The sequence below is a fragment of the Tetrao urogallus genome (assembly GCF_951394365.1).
Source record: "Tetrao urogallus genome assembly, chromosome: 4".
NCBI classification, from domain to species: domain Eukaryota; kingdom Metazoa; phylum Chordata; class Aves; order Galliformes; family Phasianidae; genus Tetrao; species Tetrao urogallus.
Window position 1 is genome coordinate 63,487,173 of NC_136817.1, and position 21,784 is coordinate 63,508,956.

Consider the following 21,784-nt stretch of genomic DNA (forward strand, 5'->3'; position numbering starts at 1 on the left):
CCCCTCCAAAAGCAGAGTATTCCACTGCACAGGCTTAAAGAAAAGAACAATCCCAAATGTGATCCTTGGTTTATTCTCATTATTTTTTCTCATAGACATGAAACAATCATATGAAACGAAACCCGGAGCTCACAAAAATCTGATTTAAATAATAAGCACCCTTCTAGGAACTGTGGTATTGAGCATATTCTGTTGAGAGCTTCTGGTTCTTGCTGCACTGCTAGTCTACACCTTATTTATGAACATATCTATAAAATTTTATGGCTTCCATTGATGGCAAGAACCTTTACTCAGTGTGCTAATGTCTTTTGCCACGAGACAGTGGGCTTCTCTGAGAAGTAACCCCACAATGTAGCTGGTCTCTCTAACACTGAGACCAAGGCAGAGGAAGGGATGCCCTGAGAGTAAACAGAAGGAGCGAGCACCAACCTTCAGCACTGTGACATAGGGTGTCCCATCAGGTCCATACTTGCTGCCGTTGACTTCCACGTGTTTCAGCCACTGGATATGAGGCTGGGCATCACTGTAGACCTTGCAGTGAAATTCCACATTGCTCCCAACCACCACGGTCTGATTGGCAGGGAGTCCTGCTTGCAGGATTGGTCGGTGGGGTGACCGTTCTGAAAAATTACAAGAGGAATATGTGAATTCATCCATTCTCCTTCCAGCAAGGACTCCTCTCTGCATCCGTCAGTGCTCATGATGGAAAGAGACAATGCTGCTCAGTGGTAGCAGCTCACAGTGGTCTGGCAGGAGTTGTTCCAGATGAGGAATCTCCTTGCTATTCAGCAGAAAAGGTGCAGACTGGGAGTGTCATCTCAGGTATCCTGCCCACCTTACCAGCCAGTGCTCCTCAAAACAAACAAAGAGGAACCACAAAGAACAGAATAGAAATCTCAGCCCCACTCACACCTTTCCTTCTCTCGAGGCCTGCTACATAATTTATTCATCACCATCTGAAATGGAATTGCTGGTCAAAAGGAGGCTTCCTCTTGGCACCAGTTATTTGGGAAGGGAACCAGGCTTCTGCTTCCTGCATCCTATCATACGCCTGTTCAACATCACCGCAAAGCAGCTGCTGAGGGAAAACAATGAAATCTCACCTAAAACATCAAGCTGGTACGTGTGCCTAATATTGCCATATTTGTTCTCCACAACACAGGTGTAGTTTCCTCGATCTGATGGCACAACGCTCTCCATCACCAAGCTCCACTGCTGGTGTCGCAACTGGAAGAAGAAATGAAACCATCAATTCCATGGTCAAGTGTTACCATCACCAGACCCTACAACTCAGTGAGCAACCAGTGAACTGCATTCTTGACCAGCATGAACGGACCTCAGAGCCAAACTGTACATCGCCATTTCAAGGATCACTGAAAGCTTACTTTGAAAAGAAATTAAGACCAGTGCATAAACAGTCCCATGCAATGTAACACACTGAGATTACAATGGGGGCCTGTAGATGCTTTCACAATAATAACAGCAATGAAACCTGCTGACTGCTGCACTGCTGCACTGGTGGCATCTCCATTAGAATAACGAGTTTAGAAGACATCCGTTGAGACAGCTCTGATATGAATCACAGAATTACAGAATCACAGAATGGCCTGGGTTGAAAGGACCATAATGATCATCTAGACTTGATGCGCTTGTCCCCTGTGCCAGACCACTCAGGTCCAGAGACTCCATCAGCTCAAAACACTGCATTCTTGTCTGCAGAATCTTACCAATTGCTACATAACCCATAAAGATAACTAAGAACAACAAAGCTCATAATTCTCACCCTAACAGATTTTGAATGTCTATGCTATGGGGACAGCATGGCCATCAGAACAGAAATGGTTGACTACAACTGAGTTAGCCCCCAACATTTTCCATCAATAACTGAGTACAAAATATGCTCAGCCTCATGTCTGGTCAGTCCTTTTCATTCTGCACTACGCCTTCATTCTAGTTGTTTTTTCTGAATGTATGTCCAGAGTTACTGGTTGTTCAGCAGCAGGAAGGGAAAGCACAACCCATGTCTCAGTCCGACCCACTGCGCTACACTCCTGGATAGAATGCTTGTTTGTAACAAGTTCAGGGGAAATAATGGATATGGAAAGTGAATCCTGAATTAATACAGAAAGCAACCAACATGAACACAGATGACTTCAAGATGCAAAACATATAGAAGCTCTCCAAATCTCTGAGTATTCATTTGATGTCTCTGCCTCTCTGATCAGGACTTTTAACTTCATTAAACATTGAGGAGGTGACTACAAGGATACAGAAGCCAGAGTTTACAGTAATGGTGAGCTATAGAATGTCAAAGGCTCATGGAAAAAAACAAAGATGTAACTGCTCCTGGAGTTTCCTTGCTGCAGCAGGTGAACTCAAATATGAAGCTATTTAACCTCTTTTGCTACATATAAACTGCATCCACATTCTTTCCTTTAAAGGGCCAAGTTGCAATTAAAGACAGAATTTTGGAAAGAGAAGATTTAGAGTCATGTGACCTAATAGTTTAAACAGCTTGTTTAGCAAAAAGCCATTCTGACGAAGCCCCATGCTTTGTACACCTCTATGTTCCTGGAACAGCAGTGCTGAGAATCCTACTTTTCAGATGTGTGAATATAAGATTTCTTTCCATTTCAGCATTGGTCAGGCTGGATGGGGCTCTGAGCAACACGATCTAGCTGTAGATTTCCCTGTTCATTGCAGGGGAGTTGGACTAGGAGACTTTTATAGGTTCCAACTCAAAAGGTTCTGTGATTCTATAAATGTAGCAGGAGGCCATGGCTATAGTCTTCAGAGGAGCCATGGTTGTTGCAGATATCTGACTGTACCCACTGTCCACCCAGAATGGCATATGAACATACAAAGTTCAGTGCAGAACTAGCATTTCACCTTTCGTAAAGCAACATTCCACTTGGTTCATCTCTAACAGCACTGCAATTACAGGGCAACAAGAGCTGTAAGAGCTGAACCCCAAGTTCACATCTGAACATTCTATCTGAACTATCAAGAAAGTTTGAATGCAAATTTGTTGCTGCTTAGTAGCTTACGTCTATACATGTTTGTCTCTTAGATGTATCTAAAGACTTCTTTTAATCCACTCTTCAGCACTGCATTTGCCTATGGAACCCCAAGGAACTGCTCCAAGGAACTGGGACTCCAGACACCTGGCTAACTCCCTAGTCTAAAATGTGTTATAGAATCAGGTCCAAATTAGGTCTTTTACTTGTATTTACTTTCAAGGACCTTTTTATCACTGGGTTTGTAACAGGGACTTTGGACTCTGAACAAAGATGTGAACCTGGGGGCACGAACTCTGGGAGAAAACTCTTCTAGAAGCAATAGTGCTTTTTAAAGGTCTAGCTGTAACGGATAATAAAAAGGCATATTCCCAACTTAGCATGCTTACCGTACTTGATAAAACACTAGAAACATGACATGATTTAGTGCAGCTATTAATCAAGTTGGTGAGATACTAGAAATCCCTCTGGTTTATTTGGTGTTGTCATTCTTGGCTTCTTGTGAAACAAACATTTGCAGACACGCTTGGAAACTCAGTGAGTGTTTGCCAGACTGGTATGCAAGTCAGTGTGATGGTCTGGGGAAGGGATAATCTTCTACCTCCCCTCCCCCTGGATCTTTCCTTCTAGGGTCATTTAACACACACAGGCTTACAATATTAGGGATTCCAACAAGGATTTAATCATTAATGCTCTTTGGGAAATTTCATATGATAAGTCATATGAATTTCTTTCCTCTATCAGTTAAGGATGAACTGTAAGAAGCCCAGTTTAACCCAGGTTTCATGTTTTCAACACTTGCCCTTCTCTCTTACAGAATTTAAAGAGGGCTCTGACAATCACACAGGATCTAAACGCCATTTGCAAGAGGTAGAAATAGAACAGTAGTCAACTTTCAACTACTGGCCGCACACCTTTCACAATCAATGTTTAAATTCTCATGCATGTTGAGAACAAATGAAAAAATTCCCAGCTCAATGATTTCTGGGTTAAGACCAGATCTTGACATGAAGCAAGCCAACCAAATGCTGCCAGATCTGGATATTGCCCATTGTTTTCAAGCTGCCTAATCCTGTTATGAAGCTAAGTTGTAACAGGGAATTTAAATCTTAAATACATGAGATACTGAGCAGGTTTTCAACTTCTTCTTCTGGTTCAAATCTCAGCTGATATCTATCAGTATATTTATATTGGATGAGATTTGCATCAGACTACTTACAGCTAACTATGGCTCAAGAGCAAAAGCAAGCAAATATGAGAAGGAAAATTACAGAGAGAGAAAGATGTCTTTATATCATGAGAAGGACAAGGAAACATAACTAGGCAGAAAGCTTAAACCAATCTTGCTATAATTGGCCTGACATCGCCTTCAACAGCTCTTTAAGCACTGGCTTGTTGCTGGAAGGTGCCCCCAGAGAAACAAAGCATAGCAATGCCAAAGACTCACTACCATGTTGCAGAGGATGAAATGTGTCAATTTAAACTCAAGGATAGATTAAAACCACTGGGAAGGGGGTAGGGGAATTGCTTTCAGCTTCACATTTTATTCTGCAAGCATAATTTAGTGCAGCTGATGTCACATAGTTTTGTAAAAAGCCATTTAAACAGCGCACGCAAGCCTGAAAACACTTCATGATGATCCTTACAGCATACAATTAGTAAAAGATGGTTGTGCTTCATGAATGTTTTCTGCTGTAAGACTGCTTATAGACAGGAGTTGCTTCCCCACATCTTTGCTCTCCTTAAATTTTCAGATCTAAAACAAAGTGTGCCCTGAGCCTTGTCCAGGCTGGAACAGGGACAGGGCTGAGGAGGGACCTTCAAAGGCTTTACTGAAACGACCACAATGGGCTCTTTCAGAAATGGGCCTAAGCTAACAGGAAAGAAACAGTCCAAAAACGGTGGAGAGGGAATGCTTTTTCAAATCATTTTCTGATTTCTGGAGCCCTGCACGCTCTGCATGCCGAGCCCTTTTGAGAGGGTTACAGATGTGGTAGGCATCAGCATAGAGCTATTTAAGGTTCTAGTGAAGGTGCCTTCTGAAAAATCCCTTTCTTTCCTCGGAACTAGCTCAGAGAGATGCCAGGGCTGGTGGAGTGCAAGCTGAAAATAATTGCTCAGAGTCTGATATCGTTATACTCAGCTTTGCCAGCTGTACTCCTCCTAAATATGTCTTGATTGTGACCTTCAGGGGACAAAGAAAGAATAGAAAAAATTGCAGCAGCTGATTTTCTAGTTAAAATCCTGTTATTTGTCATGTACAGTAGCAAAGAAACTTCTGGATAATTCAATCATTTGAGTGCACTGGGTTATGTTGCACACTCAAGTCAGAGTATTTTCCAGAACACTGTCTGGTAGAAAGGAAAGAGGGAGAAGGAAAAAACCAAGTAGCAGATTGCTATTACTATGGATACAGGAGGATCCTACACTTGATCAGGAATCAGTGATTTATTCCACAGGAATATGAATGACCACCAGCACAGCCCTTTGGTGAGGTCCTTCCCACACCTTCAACCATGGCACAGTCATTTGTCCTTGGAAACTGGGAGTAGCTATAGCTTGCTCATGCACAGTGTCCCAGGCTAATCTCCATAAAAAAGGATGGAAGCTTCTGAAGCTACTTTCTTATTACTGTCCACAATGCACCCAGTACACTTATCCTTTTTTTAACTAATCCATCAATAGTCAGTGTAAACAAACTCAAAGGCAACTAGTCTTAAATCCCAACGGACAGCAGCCCTATCTAACATTTCCATGTTGAGCAGTTGCAAGGCCTGCAGAAACACTCCTTTTCCAGCACAGCTGTCATCATGCTCTTCCATGTACCAATGTTCATCACAGCAAAACACCATCTCCTACAGTTTGTAGAAAACCTCTGCAATAGACCCAAACTGAGGCCTTACCTTGATGCCCCCGATCCTGTGCTCCCCCTTGAACTCTTTGCCATTCTTCAGCCAGTAGATGGTGGGAGTTGGATTTCCACCTGCTGGACATCGGAAACGAACAGTGTTGGCAGCAGGAACTGCCAGCAGCTTTTTCTCCATCTTATCTGGTCTGGTCCAGAAGGGGACACCTGAGGAAAAGAAGACAAAATGAGAAAGCCTATTTATGCAGTAGAGGATATCAGCTGCTGAGCAGATGCATTTGAGAGGCTTTGGCATGTGCAGAGTGACAGTTAAATTGCTACCTGCTGCAGTTAAGATAAATGACACAGAAATGCTTTCCAGCTAAATGACTCTTATACACGTAGACAGAGTGTTTGCATTTTAGGTTTGTGATGAAAGGTTCATGACCAGGTTCTTGTCTTGGTAATGCTGGTATAAATGTAGAGTACCTGCTTTTAAATCAACAGGGAGAGAGCTACCAGAGTGAGAATCTGGCCTCGGTGTGTAAAAAGATACAGATGTACCACTGGGACAATAGTAGCCAAGAAACATGAACAGCAGAAAGATGTTGGAACTGTAAAAAGAGAGAGTGAGAATGCAGAGAAAAAGAACTAACTGAGTGCTTTGGAAAGTTTTGCTTCTCAGTGAGCACAAACATAGTGCAGCCTCCTTAAGGGAAGGAGAGGGAAAGAAGCCAGTGCCAAACTGGTTTATCACGTTTATGTTCAGAAAGTTCAAGTGATTTTAGTTTTAAAGATTCACGTTACCTTTGAACAGGGATAAGTTTTAAAATACCAGTGTTAGTATAAGATACTTTTATAATCTGCCTAAAGTACAGCAATGTTTCTTGGCACCGTTACAAACATTACATATTAACTCCAAATTAGGGCAGCAGCAGCAGCAAACTTATTACACAGGAATGAAAGACAGAAAGAAAGAAAGAAAGAGAAAGCTTTAAAAACAAACTTTCATTTCTGCTTAAGGAAGCAGTGCAGAGCTGAGCTTGCTGTGTTCCCCTGCCATGGTGAGGCACCTTCAGCCAATGCCAAAGGGAGATGGGTACACATGGTGTTTGCTTTGCAAAACAGCAATGAAACTCCACCAGAGAAGACCCCCTTCATTACAACGGTATGCAAGGTCTTCTCTCTCATTTTAAGCTGCTCCAAGATGCACGTGAGCTCTTCATTTTCTCAGGAGCTCCGCAGTGCAGTATGCCCTGATGTGTTTGGCTCCATCCTGTATTGACTGCAGGTAAGCCCCCTTGCCCGGAACTAGACAAAAAATGCATGACAAACACTGCTCATACATCACTGCATTCTGTATTTCCAGGAATGAACAAGGATTAGGAATTTTGAAAGCCTTTGACAAACATGACCAAAAGAAGCAGGCCTGACCAACACCAGAGCCTCTCAGTGGATTTCACTCATTGGATCACAAAATCGTTTGAGTTGGAAGGGACCCTTAAAGGTCACCCAGGCCAACTTCCCTGCAATGAACAGGGACAACAACAGCTAGATCAGGGTGCTCAGAACCTCATTTAGCTTCAGCTCCTGGGATGTTTCAGGCAGGCTCTGCTCTGACATGCACCATTCTAGCACCTGCTGATTCACTCCATGTAGCCTGGTTTCCCTTTGGTATCCAGGTGCATTGCTACTGTATCTTATCTGCTTTCAGAGAGCTGAGGCCAGATTCCTGGACAGTGGTACCCTGGTAGTGCCACAGCCTTGCCAGGGGTGAAAATTCAGTATTAATGGCTTTCATTTGCCCTCAGACTGCCTCACACTACATGTCATGACTCCCATCAGTCACCTGCACTCATCAAAGGAATGTGGGCACAGGGACGGACCCATCCCTGTTCTTCTTCCTGCTATTTTTCAGTGAAACACTTCCTTTTGGCAGTGCACCCTGACTTCCCAGGGACTTTACACACAGAGTGGGTTCTGGGAGAGGCCAGGTGCTGATGGAGACATCCCCGTGCACTGCTGCAGAGAACAGTAGCCCTACAAGCTCTTCCACACATCGGACTCGATGATCCTTATGGGCTCCTTCCACGTTATGCTATGATTCTATAACCTGCTGCTTGCTTTCTGGGATCTTCTCCAAGTGAGCTCTGATCATCAGACATGGGTTCTTCCCCAAGTGCATCTCTGCCATTTGGGTCCTCTCCCATGTGATTTGGGGCTTGCAGGGCTTAGCACTCCCAGATTAACACACCAATCACACCATAGCACATGTCAAGCTGGAACTGGCAAGAAGTGCCACGGCATTCAGAACAGTGCCTTTGTTCTTACTCTCAGGAGTAGCAAACAAAACATCAGCACTTGGTCTACTGTGCCCCAAGAGTCCTTTCATCGCTGCTTTTTAAAGGGGGTGAAAATTTTAACTCTTCTTTTCACACAAAGCTTGCAAAGTTCCAGAGAGCTTTGGGAATGAGAAAGAATGGAAGACAGAAAAAAAAAATTTTTTTTGAGCTGCTTGCTCTGAATTAATGACAAGCAATGATTCTGCGTGTGCAGGTGTGAAAAAAGGGACCCGCAAAGACTGTTGCCAGCCCTTTCCCATCATCGAGCACTAAGCCCGCCGGTCCGTTTTGTTTGTCAGACACTGGCCACCCATCCACCTGGAATGACCAATTAAAAAACTGAGAGGAGTACTTGGAATAATTAATACAGCCAAGCGCTCATTTAGCAATTAGTAGCAGCCACAAAATTTTGCAGCAGACAGAATCAACCCTAATTGTGTAATTTCCCCAGCTGACGCCTCTGAGTACACAGCCAGATTTAATTGGAGATTATAGGGGCTCTTTGAAGGTGCTGGGGCTACACAGCAGGGGCTCTAAACAAACAGATACAGAGGAATAGGGAGCACTGGGGCAGAAGAGCACTGTGTGAAAATGGAGCTTGGTTTTTTGTTCCAGAGCCAGGAAAAACAGCTGTAAAGAACAGAGGTACTGGGAAGCCTCTTTTTCCAAAGGCAGATCACAGTTTGTGACAAGGCTGCAACAAACGGGACAATATGAAGTTGCTGAGCTTCCTCTTTCCTCCCTTCGGCTGCCTGTCCCTAAGGGATGCTGTCTCCATGCTCTCCAAGATACACCAAATACTTATTTCCTTTAGGTGGAATTTCCTCTCATCACCCTGGCTTTGGTTAATTACAGTTTGAATTTCAGCAACCTTGGGTGTAATCTCCCAAATCAATACGACGGGCTTTAAACTCATGTCAGTATCAGCTCTTCAAGCCCCTCTCTATAAACACAAGGGTAAAAAACTCTTAAACAACAGGAACCAGAAAATCACAGTGTTACATGAGAGCAGGATATATTATTACTGTGACGTGCAAAATAGGCAGCACACATAAGTCAGTCCTGGACACATTATCTCTCTCTGCATAGGAATAACTCTTGGTTATATCATGCTTTTGCATGAAAGGCATTTTTTTGCCCTCACTCCTTTAACTCCTGACCCTGGTGATGTCTGATAGCCAGGCAAGAGCTCATACACTTCATTAGAGTACTTTTTGCCTCAACAGATGAAGGACATGGGACTCTGGGACGTGGCACTAGCAACAGCCATGCCCCCCTGTGTGCGATGACCTAGCGGTCTCTGTCCCTGCTGAGATGTCCCAGTGGTGGCAGTGATGCTGAGGTTAACACACAGCTCCTCAGATTCAAAAGATCTGTCAATGTTAACTGGAGGGTCTGACATTAAACAAAGCAACATGAAGCACATTCGTGTCACTTCACTACACAAGGCTTCACCTCTCTGGTATGTTAAGCTAATCAACAGTTTTTAAAGCAAAAGAGAATCTAACTTTTTATAGTGAGTCCTTTAAGCAAAGCCAGTGGATACCTTTGGATCTAAAAAAAGACTGTCTTGAAGTCAAGAAGACCCAGAACACAGGCTATAAATACATGTGGTGAAATGCGTGTTTTCCCTCTTGGTGAAAAGAAACATGTCTTTCTGTACCATAAAACAGCTCGTGTTTTGTGATACCTGCTGCTAAGAGATAGAGTTTACTACAGATCACATTAAAAAAGCACAGAGCGATGTACTGCGCTTATCAGAAGCTGGTCTGCAGAGGAGCAAACCCTGAGCAAAGCTGCCCCTTCCCATGACTCCAATGGGCTTCAGTTGGCATCAGGAGCACTGAGCACCTCTGCAAAGGTGCTCTTCAACTCACAGCATCCAGCCCCCTAATTAAAGGCTATCAGAAAACCACTAACTGCTGCTGATGGGCTGCCTGGCACTGTACCTCACAATTACTGTCCTCACGCTGCACGACACAGCGGCACAAATTTATTACAGTGGGAGACCTGTTTTAAAGAGCCCTCCATGTCAAATGCTGTGGGCAGGAGAAATTTTCCAGTCATGCTGAACTTCTGCCAATGTACATAGCTGATTTGGAGTTCAAATGCAAGACATTTATTTATTAAAAACACATAAGCACAGGCAGCTCGCTTTTCAGAAATATAAAAAGCATAATAAAGCACAACACTAACGCCTATGAAGCATGTAATGATCCTGATTAATGATACTGCACTTAGAGAAACAAGCTCTGCGACTGAATGAGGTTTAGTGTGGAAGCACTGAGGCTCTCTTCTGGGGCTCCCTTCCTCAAACAAGTTGAAGAAAATCCAGAGGGGTTTGCTTACAGCTCCTGCTTATGGCAGCTGTAAATTTGGTGCTTGGCTAGTGCCGATTTTATTCTCCAAGCTGCCTCTGCCTCCAGCTGAGATGCTCATTAGGACCAGAGTTAAACCCGATAAAAACAAAGCAGGCTGAGTTTTGTGATGTGTAACTGCAAGGTGTAACTTCAGCATAGTAAAAAAACATGATGACAGAATGAGTTACTCTGGAATTTACATGCAAGGAGAATTGATAACCCAAACTTGAGACAAATTAACAGAATTAAGTAACCAAAAAAATCAAGCCACAAGATACTGGAGCAGCTACACCACTCTGGCAGTTATTTCTAAATTTCTGGTGCCAGGACCCAAGAGTTTGTGCTCCTGTCCTGAGGACATCCATTTCAACATGGGTGGATGCAAATGTCTGAACCATGCCACACGGCAGCCATATCTCTGCTTAAAAAAACTCTCTGTATCCTGGAGAAACAAATTACCTGTATCCTCTGACTCATCATCATCATCTTCATCATCACCTGACGAAGGGGAATCTAGGAGAAGGAGAAAGACATGAAGCAGAAAAAGGACAACACATGGAGATGAGGCTGGATGAGGCTGTGGATGCCACAGTGGGCTCCAGTAAGGAGGGACTTGGGTGACATGTGGGTGATGTCCCCCTTCCTGCAGCTCTACCACTCTAGGGTAAGCAGCCAGGAGCTTTCCAAAAGGAGAAAAGTGACACAAGTTTGCCAGTGCTCTGCCACCACAGAGCAGGGGTCAGTGCCAGCTACTTTTCAATGTGCAAAGAGCTCTCCTCCTAAATACAAAGGCAGTTCCAAAAGAGAAGGTTTCTTTCTTCAGAACAAGCTCTCCCCCGCTTTTTTTCCCTAGCATTCACTCTTACAGACTTCTTGTTTCACCAAGTCTCAAAATGACAGGTCAGCATTTCCAACTCATTCTGTACTCTTTTAACTCAATACATTGCTGCTACATCCTCCTGTGTTAACTCCTTGCTAAACGACTCAACTAAAGCTTTTAAAACTTCCCCTTGAAATTGAACCTCTCTCTAGACAGACATTTTGATGGCTGCTCCATGAACCAGCTCCTTTCGTTTATGTTCCTTCCACAGATAAACCTCGAGGCTGTAACTGAATCCAGGTTAGCAGGTGGGAATTTTCCATCAGTGTATCTCTAAAACTTTCTGTATTCATTCTCTAAATGTGATCTAGCATCTCACCTTCTCCAGGCTGCGCACAATGAAGCTTCAGTTCGTAGATGTGAATCCCGTGATAAAACATCGGCTTAGTGTTTCATTCAGTTTGCACTATTTAGCACAATTCAGTGTCTGGAAGATTTAGTGTCTTCTGACTTTATATAATCTCCAGGAATTTCTTTTTTAAATAAAAGCAAAATGCTAACAACGCAACAGCATTTATATTCTGAGACAGAGGTAAAAGCACTTGGCATGAAACAGCAGCAAACAGGAAACTTTATGAGTGTTTAACATGTGCCAGAACAGCAAAGCACTGATTCAGGCCGACCCGGGCAGAGCTCCTTCCTTCTATGATCCACTGCATTTTGGTTGGAGAACTGGACACTCTTCTCCATGTGATAAAAATGCACAGAGGTAGAAAAAACAGAAGGAGGAGAAAGTTGATAATAAATATCACATCTCTGCAGAATCTGGAGGGTATTTCCAAATGTATTCACCACATATAGGAGCAATAAGCCAGGAATCATCTCCCTCCATCAGCACGCAGCTGCGCATCATGCACTGCACCTTCTCCTTGGCTCAGCCCCCAGCCCTGCAGCACGTACCCAACTGCACACCGCAGCTGAGGTCCTGCTGGCAGCAGCACCAGGGAAATGCCATGGGGCTTGCTGAGAGTGAAGTGTCTGTCGAGGCGTTTCGGCTGAACCAGCAGGTTTATTCAAGTCCTGGCGAAGGCAGAAGCCCTGCCAAACACCCACCAACACTGGATGAACGAGTACGTTCTCAGCCCTGCGCTCTGCAATTTGGTTACCTGTATATTAACATGCCATTGAAGTTTTCTTCTGGTTTCAAATGAGCCAATGAGGACCAAAACAGCAGAATCAATCTTTAAATCAATTCAAAATGCTTCCACAAGATCAAAGGAGAGAATCACAGAATCACAGAATATCCCAAGTTGGAAGGGACTCATAAGAATAATACAATTCAATTCCATTCTCCTTGATTTTGACCCGACTTGTGCTTCACATGAGAGCTTTTCAGGGAAGCTGCAGCCTGGGTTTTAACACAAAATATCCCATGCTCAGAGCTATGCTTCTATTCAGATTACTAAAAGTCTCCTTCTTCAATAAGTGACTAAGAATCTATAAGCTATTTATTAATCATTTACAAAAACTGTATTTCCTTCCAAAAGACAACCAGTATTGGCATCTGTAGGAACTGCTGGATGCTATTCCAAAATGGCTCTATTTATGAGCAGGAAGGAATTCTGTCTTGGGTACCTTGAAATATCTTTTTTGCTTACTGCAGGGCTGCTGTCAGACACTAGATCCCAAGGGAGTGTATGAAATGGCTGCAGAAACAGAGCCTCTGTCAACAAGAGATCAGTTTGGGCATGCAGCCCCTATTTGTGATCCACACCAAGTGCTCATGTTTTAAGAGGGCAGTATATTTCATCTTGTAAACTCATAAAGCAATCAAGCCCATGTCTGTCAATGGAGGCATTCTGAAGAAATTAAACCCTGTTACTTATCAGACTAGTTTTCACTGTGCAGTAGCAGCTTCTATCTCCTCAGGTATAGGCTGCTTCCTAATGCCAAAACCTGCTCTGTGCAGCCCATCCTTCACCACCACGCGCTATCCCCATCACAAACCCAGAAGGGTTTGCAGAGTGTATTCAGTAAGTCCACTGCCCTGCCAGGATCTGCAAGCAGCTCACAAAAAGGGACTTAAGTGCCTATTGGCCATTTTCAGCATTACACCTTGTCAACCCAGCCTGCTTTTGTTCACTTTGGAGCACGGATTGGATCCAGTTTAACACAGAGAACACCTCCAATCCCAAACATCAGATAACCACATAAACACCCAGCCAGATATCCAAGCTCATCGCTGGAGTTACCTTCACAAAGTGGGAACACAAACCACAGATCTCAGATAACGATCACCTCTCTGCAGCAGAACACAGAGCAATCAATAATAATTACAAAGAAATATCTGCATGCACGAGAGGCGCCACTATTGCCACATACAGCAGGGCTTCAAAGCTCAAAAGGAGCGCTGCTGACAGCTAAAACAGAGACTCCCACATTGCCAGCACTTCGATGGTAATGACAGCGAGCTAATAGAATCAAAGATTCCTAGTGCTGTCAGAAAGCAGGTTCAGGTTACTCGCTTGTTCTTAAGCTGTTATTAGCTATTATTAGTGAAGAGGAAAAACACAGGGGCTTAAACTTTTAAAAAGCAGAGGATTATGAGCCCTTCTACTATTAAAAACAATTTCTCACTTTACAAACTTTTGGGGCTGGCAGCTGTTTCACTTGAATGTGGAACCAGCTGCCCTCTTCTGCCTCCCTGCTGCCCCTTGAACTCAAAAGCATTTTAATGTCACTTAAAAAAAAAGAGAGAGTAACATTTCTAACTACCTGCAGTTCCTTGGGTAGTCCCAATAATCATACCTAGTTAAAGAAAGCCTTTCAAGGGCCAAATACTTCTTCAACCATTTAATTGATATGACCTTGAAGCGTTCACAGCACTCTCCAGTAACATTCAATGAAAAGCAGATGTTGGCGAAGGCTTGCTGAAACGGGCTTTTATTCTTACGATGGTTTGATTCTCCCACACAAATCCCACTTCTGGCAGGAAAAAGAACTTTATGGAACGGACACGATTTGCTATCACAGATACCCCTGTGTTCAGTTTTCATAGAATTAGATTGGTTGGAAAAGACCTCTAAGATGATCTAGTCCAACCATCCACCTACCATCAATACTGCCCACTAACCATGTCCCTAAGAACCACATCTCCACCTTTCTTGAACCAAGGACAGTGACTCCACTACCTCCCTGGGCAGCCTGTTCCAGTGCTTGACTACTCTTTCAGAGAAGACATTTTTCCTAATATCCAATGTGAATTTCCCCTGGCACAACGTGAAGCCATTCCCTCTCATCATACCTCTAGCTACCTGGGTAAAAGAGGCTGATTCCCCCTTTGTCACAACCTTTTCAAATAGAGCTTGGTGCTGTTTGAAGGAACTCAGGTTTTGGAACCTATGGGGGAAGGAAAGTTTTCAGAACCTTAGATCCACAAGAGGTTAATCCTTGTGAAAATTCAGGCCTGGAAGCTATGTGATAAGAAGGCTCACAATTACAAGCACTGTACCAATGCAGCAGGCTGAAATCAAGATGATCTTAGCATTATTTGTTTGTTATCTGGGAATAATAGATTTTTTTGGCACAGTATAGTGATACAGGCTTGTAGTTGTTCTGTCCTATTGTCCTCATCATGGAAAATACAGACATGCAAATGACAGCAAGTGCTTTGCTAATGCACCACTTTCTGAGGTACATGGCTAGCAGTAAGTTCCTCTACTTCTGAAAAAACTAGTAACTTGTGACAACTGGGATGGAAGGAGGAGGTCCACGATCTTTAGTGTCCCTTCCAATCTAAGCTATTCCACAAGCATTCTAGAATATGGAAACAGTTTTAAAGATCTCCAGCTTTAACATGCAATTTTGCCAATGATTTGCCACACAAAGTAAAAAAAAAGTCATTTAACCTCTCTGAGCCACAGCTCACTCGCTCACACTTCAAAGGCACATATAGCATTGTGCCTATGTGAGTGTTAAGGGGGATCGGGAGCTTAATCTGACCAGCACTGTTTCCAAGTCTCTCTCAATCTCAACATCGAGCTTTCAACACTTGGTACTAACACACAAGCATTCTTTGATTGTTGTTTTGTTTGGTCAGAATGATTACTGCCAGAGCTTGGTGGGGAGGTACAGACCTACCAAGAAGGGACAAAAAGCTGCAGCTCACCAGCTATGCTGAACAAGTGAAAGGGCAAAATACGCACACACACAAAAAAGCCAACTGCAAATCTACTCTATTTCTGCACATACCTGTCACTCTGACTGTAAAGTTTCCCAGGACCTCGTTGGAATGCCTTGGCTTGCAACTGTACAGCCCCGAATCATCATATGACACATTGATTATCTTCAACAGTTTTTGTCCAATATGAGTTCTGTTGGAAGGTGCAATCCCAATACCATCTTTAAACCAGAAAACTGACACAGAAGAGCTTTGGGTGTTACAGGAAAGTTCAATGGTATCTCCACTTCCAAACACCAACTCTTCCAGAAAGGCGGTCTCACTTCTCAAGTATTCTGCAAAGGGAAAAAGAGAGGGAAATGAGTAAATAAGAGCACGTATCAGAGGATGAAAGAGTATTTTTAAAAGTATATTGTATTTGCTCTACAGATGCTTCCATGTGTTCAGAAGACTCTCACGCTAGTCATGACAGCGAATCCTGTCATGGGCTGCACAATTCTGTTTTACAGTAGAGCAATAACAAAAGGAAAAGTCTGAGCTCAGAAGGCTTCCCACAGAGGAACACGAGGCTTGATGGTTTGACCGTCTTCAGACTCATACAGCAATGTACAAAGTCACTTCAGACACCCAGTGGTTTCTTCCTCCTCTACACCATTTTGAAAAAGAAGACTCAGTCCTCCATAGCTGCCCTCAACTGAGTTATTCCAGCAGCATGAGCACCACTGCCTTGTCTATGCCAGCCAACATTTTCTCATTACACATCTCATGCTTCTTCTAGCTGACAGCAGCTCTGAGACGTCATGCTCTGCCAGGCACAAGTCTTCTTGGTTTTGTACACTATGAGATTCTAATTCCTAGCAAAGACTCTCTGGTGCTACGATTATATAATTAACAAATAAGTAATGCAAAACAAATCTATTCCCATGATCTAAACTCAGGTGGCCCAATTTTACCTCTGATAATAATCAGATATGAATAGAGATCTTAATTTTGCTGCTTACATATATGCATAGATTAGAATATTACTGTGAAACCAATGTGATTACAGCAATTCAGAACACCTGAGGATGGTGTTCTGATGATGATTTGTCTTCAAGTTGTTGTTCTGCTATTAAGTCAGAGAATTGGAGGAGGTAATTAAAGAAAAACGTACTGCTTTTCTCCCTTTGTCGTGCAACTTTTCATTCTCATGGAACTTTAAAAATATAAAAATGCTTCAGTCAGTAGTCTTACATAGAGAAAATGATGAATTCCAAGGGCCTGAAAATGTGGTATTTCATGGGAGGTATCATCCCACAGTAGGCAAAGCCCACACACATTGGGGTCACAAAGCACCTTTCCCTTATACTCTGGCAGCAACTCCAACTCAAATATTTCTGGGTTTGGCTAGAATGCTGTGGTATTCATATAGACAAGGGTTTCTTTTATTATTATTATTATTTTATTATTTTTAATGAAAAGATTTTCCCTGAACGCATATGCTATTAGTAAAAACAGAAGCTGAAGGAGCATCAGCATCTCTCTCCTTTCAGAGCAGCTCCTGCTGCAGTTCTGTGCTCACCCATGGACTGTCTCTTCCCATCAAGAAGCTCCTTGGGAAAATACAGTTGAGAAAAAGAAACTTGCAGCATCAGGTAAAGAAGCATTTTCTGTTTCAGCTGCTGATTTCAGGATAAAGCCTTCCTTCTCTGTACTGTAAGTATTTTCTCAATGGCACCAACTTTGGCTTTAGATTAAAAGTCCCTCATGCAGCTTTGCATGCAGTGCTGGGTGCTGATCTTTCTTGACTCTAATGGAAGCTGTTCCTAATTTAACCTACTGGAAAACAAACCCCATGCAGTTGAACCATTCCTCCATACAAAATGCACACTTTTACCTGACCTTTGGTAACTTGTGCATTTTGGCTTTTGCATCCTAAACCTACCAACAGGAACAAGCCCAGAATGAATACAAACCAAATGAGGCTTTTTAGTCATTTAAAAGGAAGTCACTTTTTTCTTAAAGTGATAATGAATCTGTGTGAATGACAAAGCACTACAGCAGTTTTATAAAACATTGCAAAGGAATACCAAAATGAAGAGTAAATTCACTTTTGACTCAGAACAATTGGGGTTTGCAGTTATTCTGAAGAAAGAAATCTTATCTCTTGCTCATTTTGACATCTCTGCCCCTTGACAGCTCAGCTGGCCCCAGCAGATATCTTGTTGCCCACTGCATGCACATCTTGGTCCTACTGACTGTATTCAGTCCTACTGACTTCATTCCTCCTGAGTACAGTATCCAGAGATTTCAAGGAGTGGCTACTTGAAAATGAGAACAGTACTGACATTTTTCAGCTCTTTAAACAGCATTTCAAATTTCAGTTTACACACCTATGGCTAAAAAACAAACAGAACCCAAGTCAGAGACCTCAACAAAGTTGAATCTGCTTCACTATTTTGTCTAACAGAGAATGAAGATTTACTATTATTATTATTATAATACCTCATCCAGCTTTCAAATATGACAAATGCAAAAGCAGAGACAGAGGTTACAACACCTATCACCCAAGCATCAGTCCTGGGTCCTAAGAGAACCATCCACGCTGTAGGCTAGCAGCAAATCCCTTTAAACCTTCCTGCACTTTGGCTGATGCCCTCCCTATGGCTGGGTACTGTTTGTAGGTGCTATGCCAGAAGCATGAGCGAGGGATGACAGAGCTTGTAGGATGCTCATGGACCCCATACCACCTTGCACAGTGCAGTCACCTTCAGCTCCAGGACACTTTGTTCCCTTATTTCTTCTCTTCACTTGTGAGCTTCCCACTGGAATATCTTCTTACAGCTCCACTTTCTGAAAAACCCCAGTGTTCGGGTGCATTCCTTTCAGCTCCAACTCCTCAAGGGAGCATCCCAAAGCTGGGGCATAGCAATTCATCATGCATTTCATAAGTAGATGGCCATGACCACACTGCCCAGGGTGGAGTGCTCAAGGCTCAGCACCCTCAGTTCTCTGAGTAGAATATCCCTCACGTGCCCCTCAAAATCCCAGGGAGGGTTTTCTCTGACGTGGACCAAGAGGCTCTCTGATGGCTTATATTTTTCTCCGTCCAAACGGTATTTGCCATTTTACCTGTGTGTCCTCACAGTGGGAGCTGAGGGTTTCTGTGCTGTGTCTGGATGAAAAGGTAAGAGATATGGTTTATTGTCTTGTGGTAGGAACAGTAATGGGAGGATGGTTGAACTAGATGATCTTGTAGGTCCTTTCCAACCTTGTGATTCTACAATCCTACTGCCAGAAATGGGAATCAATCTCTCTTTTCTCCCCAGAGTTTGGATACTTCTGGAAGTAAATTGACTTGGTCTTTCACTTAAAAACCTAAGCTGTGATTTAGAAAATTGCCTTTAAGAAACCATATCCACAAACAGTTTGCCTCAGTCATTCGAAAGGGTCAATTTATCTTTCACCTGTTGTGTATGTTTGCTTTGGTGTGGGATGGGGGTTCCCCTGTAAAAGCTTAAAATAGTTTTCCTAATAATAGACAGGTAAACTGTTTATTCAGTATTACCACTGCAGTATCTATGCAACTGTTACCAGCCAATATTACTTCCAAAGACCTTAAGAAGTGTGCTGCATTCTATTGCCTCCCAGGACTGTTTTTATGTGTATGCATGTGCACTAGCAGAAAAGCAAACTTTTTTCCTAGAGAATATGCACAACCATGACCAGTTCTCAAGGTTATTTCACAAGTCATATCCTTTTTTTTTTTTTTCTTCCCAAAAGCAAGAGATTATGGGAGAAAAAAAATCTCTAGTGTTTAGCTTGGCTATCCCCAACAGCGACTTTGGAAGGGCTTCTCAAATGGAAAAGCAGATGTTGCAAATCTGCCTTATCTATGGAGCAACTGTTGACTCTGTTGTGCAAATCCTAATTTACATCTGCATGAAAGGTTTCAGAGATTAAATGGCATTCAAGGAGGAATATTAGCTTTTCTCCCTCCCTCCAGCCCTCCTTTGAATGGATTTACTACTGGCAATTAGCTTTCTGTTCCACCGGCCAAGTAGAAAACAGGATTCATCGAGACTCTACAGTATCCTCCTTTTAATGGACTGTTTTCTCAAATCACCCAATTCAGATGCCTAGAGTCAGAAGGAGAAATAAATCGTCACAAAGCTAAAATAGTTACAAAAACACTTTAGCCAAGAGGATTTCCCTCTGGCAAAGCCCTAAGGAGTAAAAAAGAGAACAAATCAAAGGGGTCTCCTGGCTACATCCAACAAACATGGGAATGCAAAACCCCAGGAACACAAAGCTTTGGTTCCTGTCCCAAGGACAGCCTTTAGCTGTGAGTTTGCTGGCTTAAAGGAATAGACTCGGATGGGTATTTTTCTTAAAATTAGGCCAGACTTTCAATAGTTTCTAATGCAAAACAAACAAAAAAGAAATTACCAATTACAACCCTTGTCTATCCCTACAGTTCTGCACGCTTTTTTTTTTTCTTCTTTTTTTCTGAAATAAAATTAATACGAAATGTCCTCCACCAGCCCACCTCACCCAACCACGATGGTCAAACTGGTCAATCCTGACCACTTCCTATGCAGTGCACAGTGATGGGACACTCGTTGCACAAATTCTAGGAGGAGCATAAGAGACCATGACCATAGGCCATTCCCTTGGAGCCTGCCTCTCATTCACTCAAGGGTGATGGCCAACTCAGCCTTTGCTTTTAGATGGAGTGACAAACTTGTAAGGGAGAAAGGAGGCCAACCAAAACTGTTGGCTGCAGGCGGTCCTGGCCTGGACTCAATAGATGGATCCCATCACAAAATGGTTGGGGTTTTACATTTTCACTCTTCGTGTCTGAGGAATTTCAAAAAGCTCATCACCGTACTGAAGAAACCACAACACCTTGTTCTCAAACCAATGGAGGCCCATGAAAACTAAGGCTCAGACTGGAGCTTCCCAATGGCCAGAGCAAATCATCTCCAGCCTACAGTGCAGCAGAACAGGTTTCCAGCAACATGCTGAAAGAACCAAAAACCCCATGAAGCAAACTCACGCCCTGCAAGCATCAGCATGCGACACTGCCCTGTCAGAGGAGGCCAACTAGCTGGGTTTTACAGGTGACATGCAGTAGGCAATCAGCAGCCAAAACAACATGTTACACATATGAATGGTCCATAATGCACAAAGAAAGGACAGAAACTGAATCTTTGGGAATGTTTTTAAGTTTCGTTAAAAAATCATTGAGTTATTTCCCCTGGGCTCCTCCTCTCCAGCCTTATTTCCTTCCTTAATCCCTTCAAAAATGTATCGCTGATGCAGCTCTTGAGTTTGGAGAAAGTCTTCAGCTTTCTGGATGAATTATAGAATTTGGTGAACTCTACCCGAACATTGACCACATTCTTAGTGCCTCTGCAGATGAGTTTTTGCCCAGTTTGTTCTGTTTGTTCTGTTTTTTGACACCAGGCCCACCAGTTGAGGCTCACCACAGAATAACTTTCTAAGGGACGCAAAGAATTGGAGCCCCACTACAACTCCAACCTGGTCACTTGCAATGAGTCCCTGAAGTGCACTTGGAGATCACATGGAAGCAGGAAAAATTTGCCATAAAGCCTGCCCCAACCTTTCCTCTTCGGTTCACAGCTATGCAGCGACCAAATCCCAGCTCCTCCGTGTTTCCATTCCACTTCCAATGCACGCTCCTCTAATCTTCATTTAATGCAGGCAGCTGGCTGTAAATACCCCAGAACAATGACTTTAATCCTAAGGATCCTGAAGCCCCCCTTCCTCCCTGCACCAAAACTAAAGAAAAATTAAAAGAACAGCCTCATGTCAGCAAGATGGAGAAACCAAGCTAGCCATTTGGCCAAAAGAGCAGAATGACACAATGAGCTAAATTTTGCCTGGCCCGCTAATTAAAAACGGAAGCTACCATACTCCTGAGCCAGCGATGGGAGGTGGGGGGAGTTTTCATGCTATTCAAAAACTGGCTTCCAACTGGGACCATATTCACTCCACATTAATTGTCATTCCAACTACGAGTGTCCTAGTTTCAAAATGAAAACTACTCTCCAGCGTAGCTAGTGAAAACCAACACCAGTTTTGAGGCATTAAACAAAATTTATTGATTGCATTTTCCCACCCACTAAAACTTTAATAAGCATTAAACCTCAAACTCCTGGCCCTGCTTCCTCCCTCTACCCTCTCTCTCCATAAAAGGGGTCAGGCCCCTCTATAT

The 21,784-nt window shown here is 43.1% G+C and overlaps 1 protein-coding gene across 1 annotated transcript in view; it reads right to left on the minus strand.

Moving 5' to 3' along the window:
- Nucleotides 1–21,784, minus strand: part of FGFR3 (fibroblast growth factor receptor 3) — a gene marked incomplete at both ends in the record, with an annotated part of 48,180 nt that overhangs the window by 17,225 nt on the left and 9,171 nt on the right. Inside the window, 5 exons of the mRNA XM_079534529.1 lie at nt 430–620; nt 1,104–1,227; nt 5,921–6,090; nt 11,024–11,077; nt 15,636–15,899. Coding sequence (XP_079390655.1) covers nt 430–620; nt 1,104–1,227; nt 5,921–6,090; nt 11,024–11,077; nt 15,636–15,899 — 803 coding nt within the window. The remainder of the gene's footprint in view (nt 1–429; nt 621–1,103; nt 1,228–5,920; nt 6,091–11,023; nt 11,078–15,635; nt 15,900–21,784) is intronic.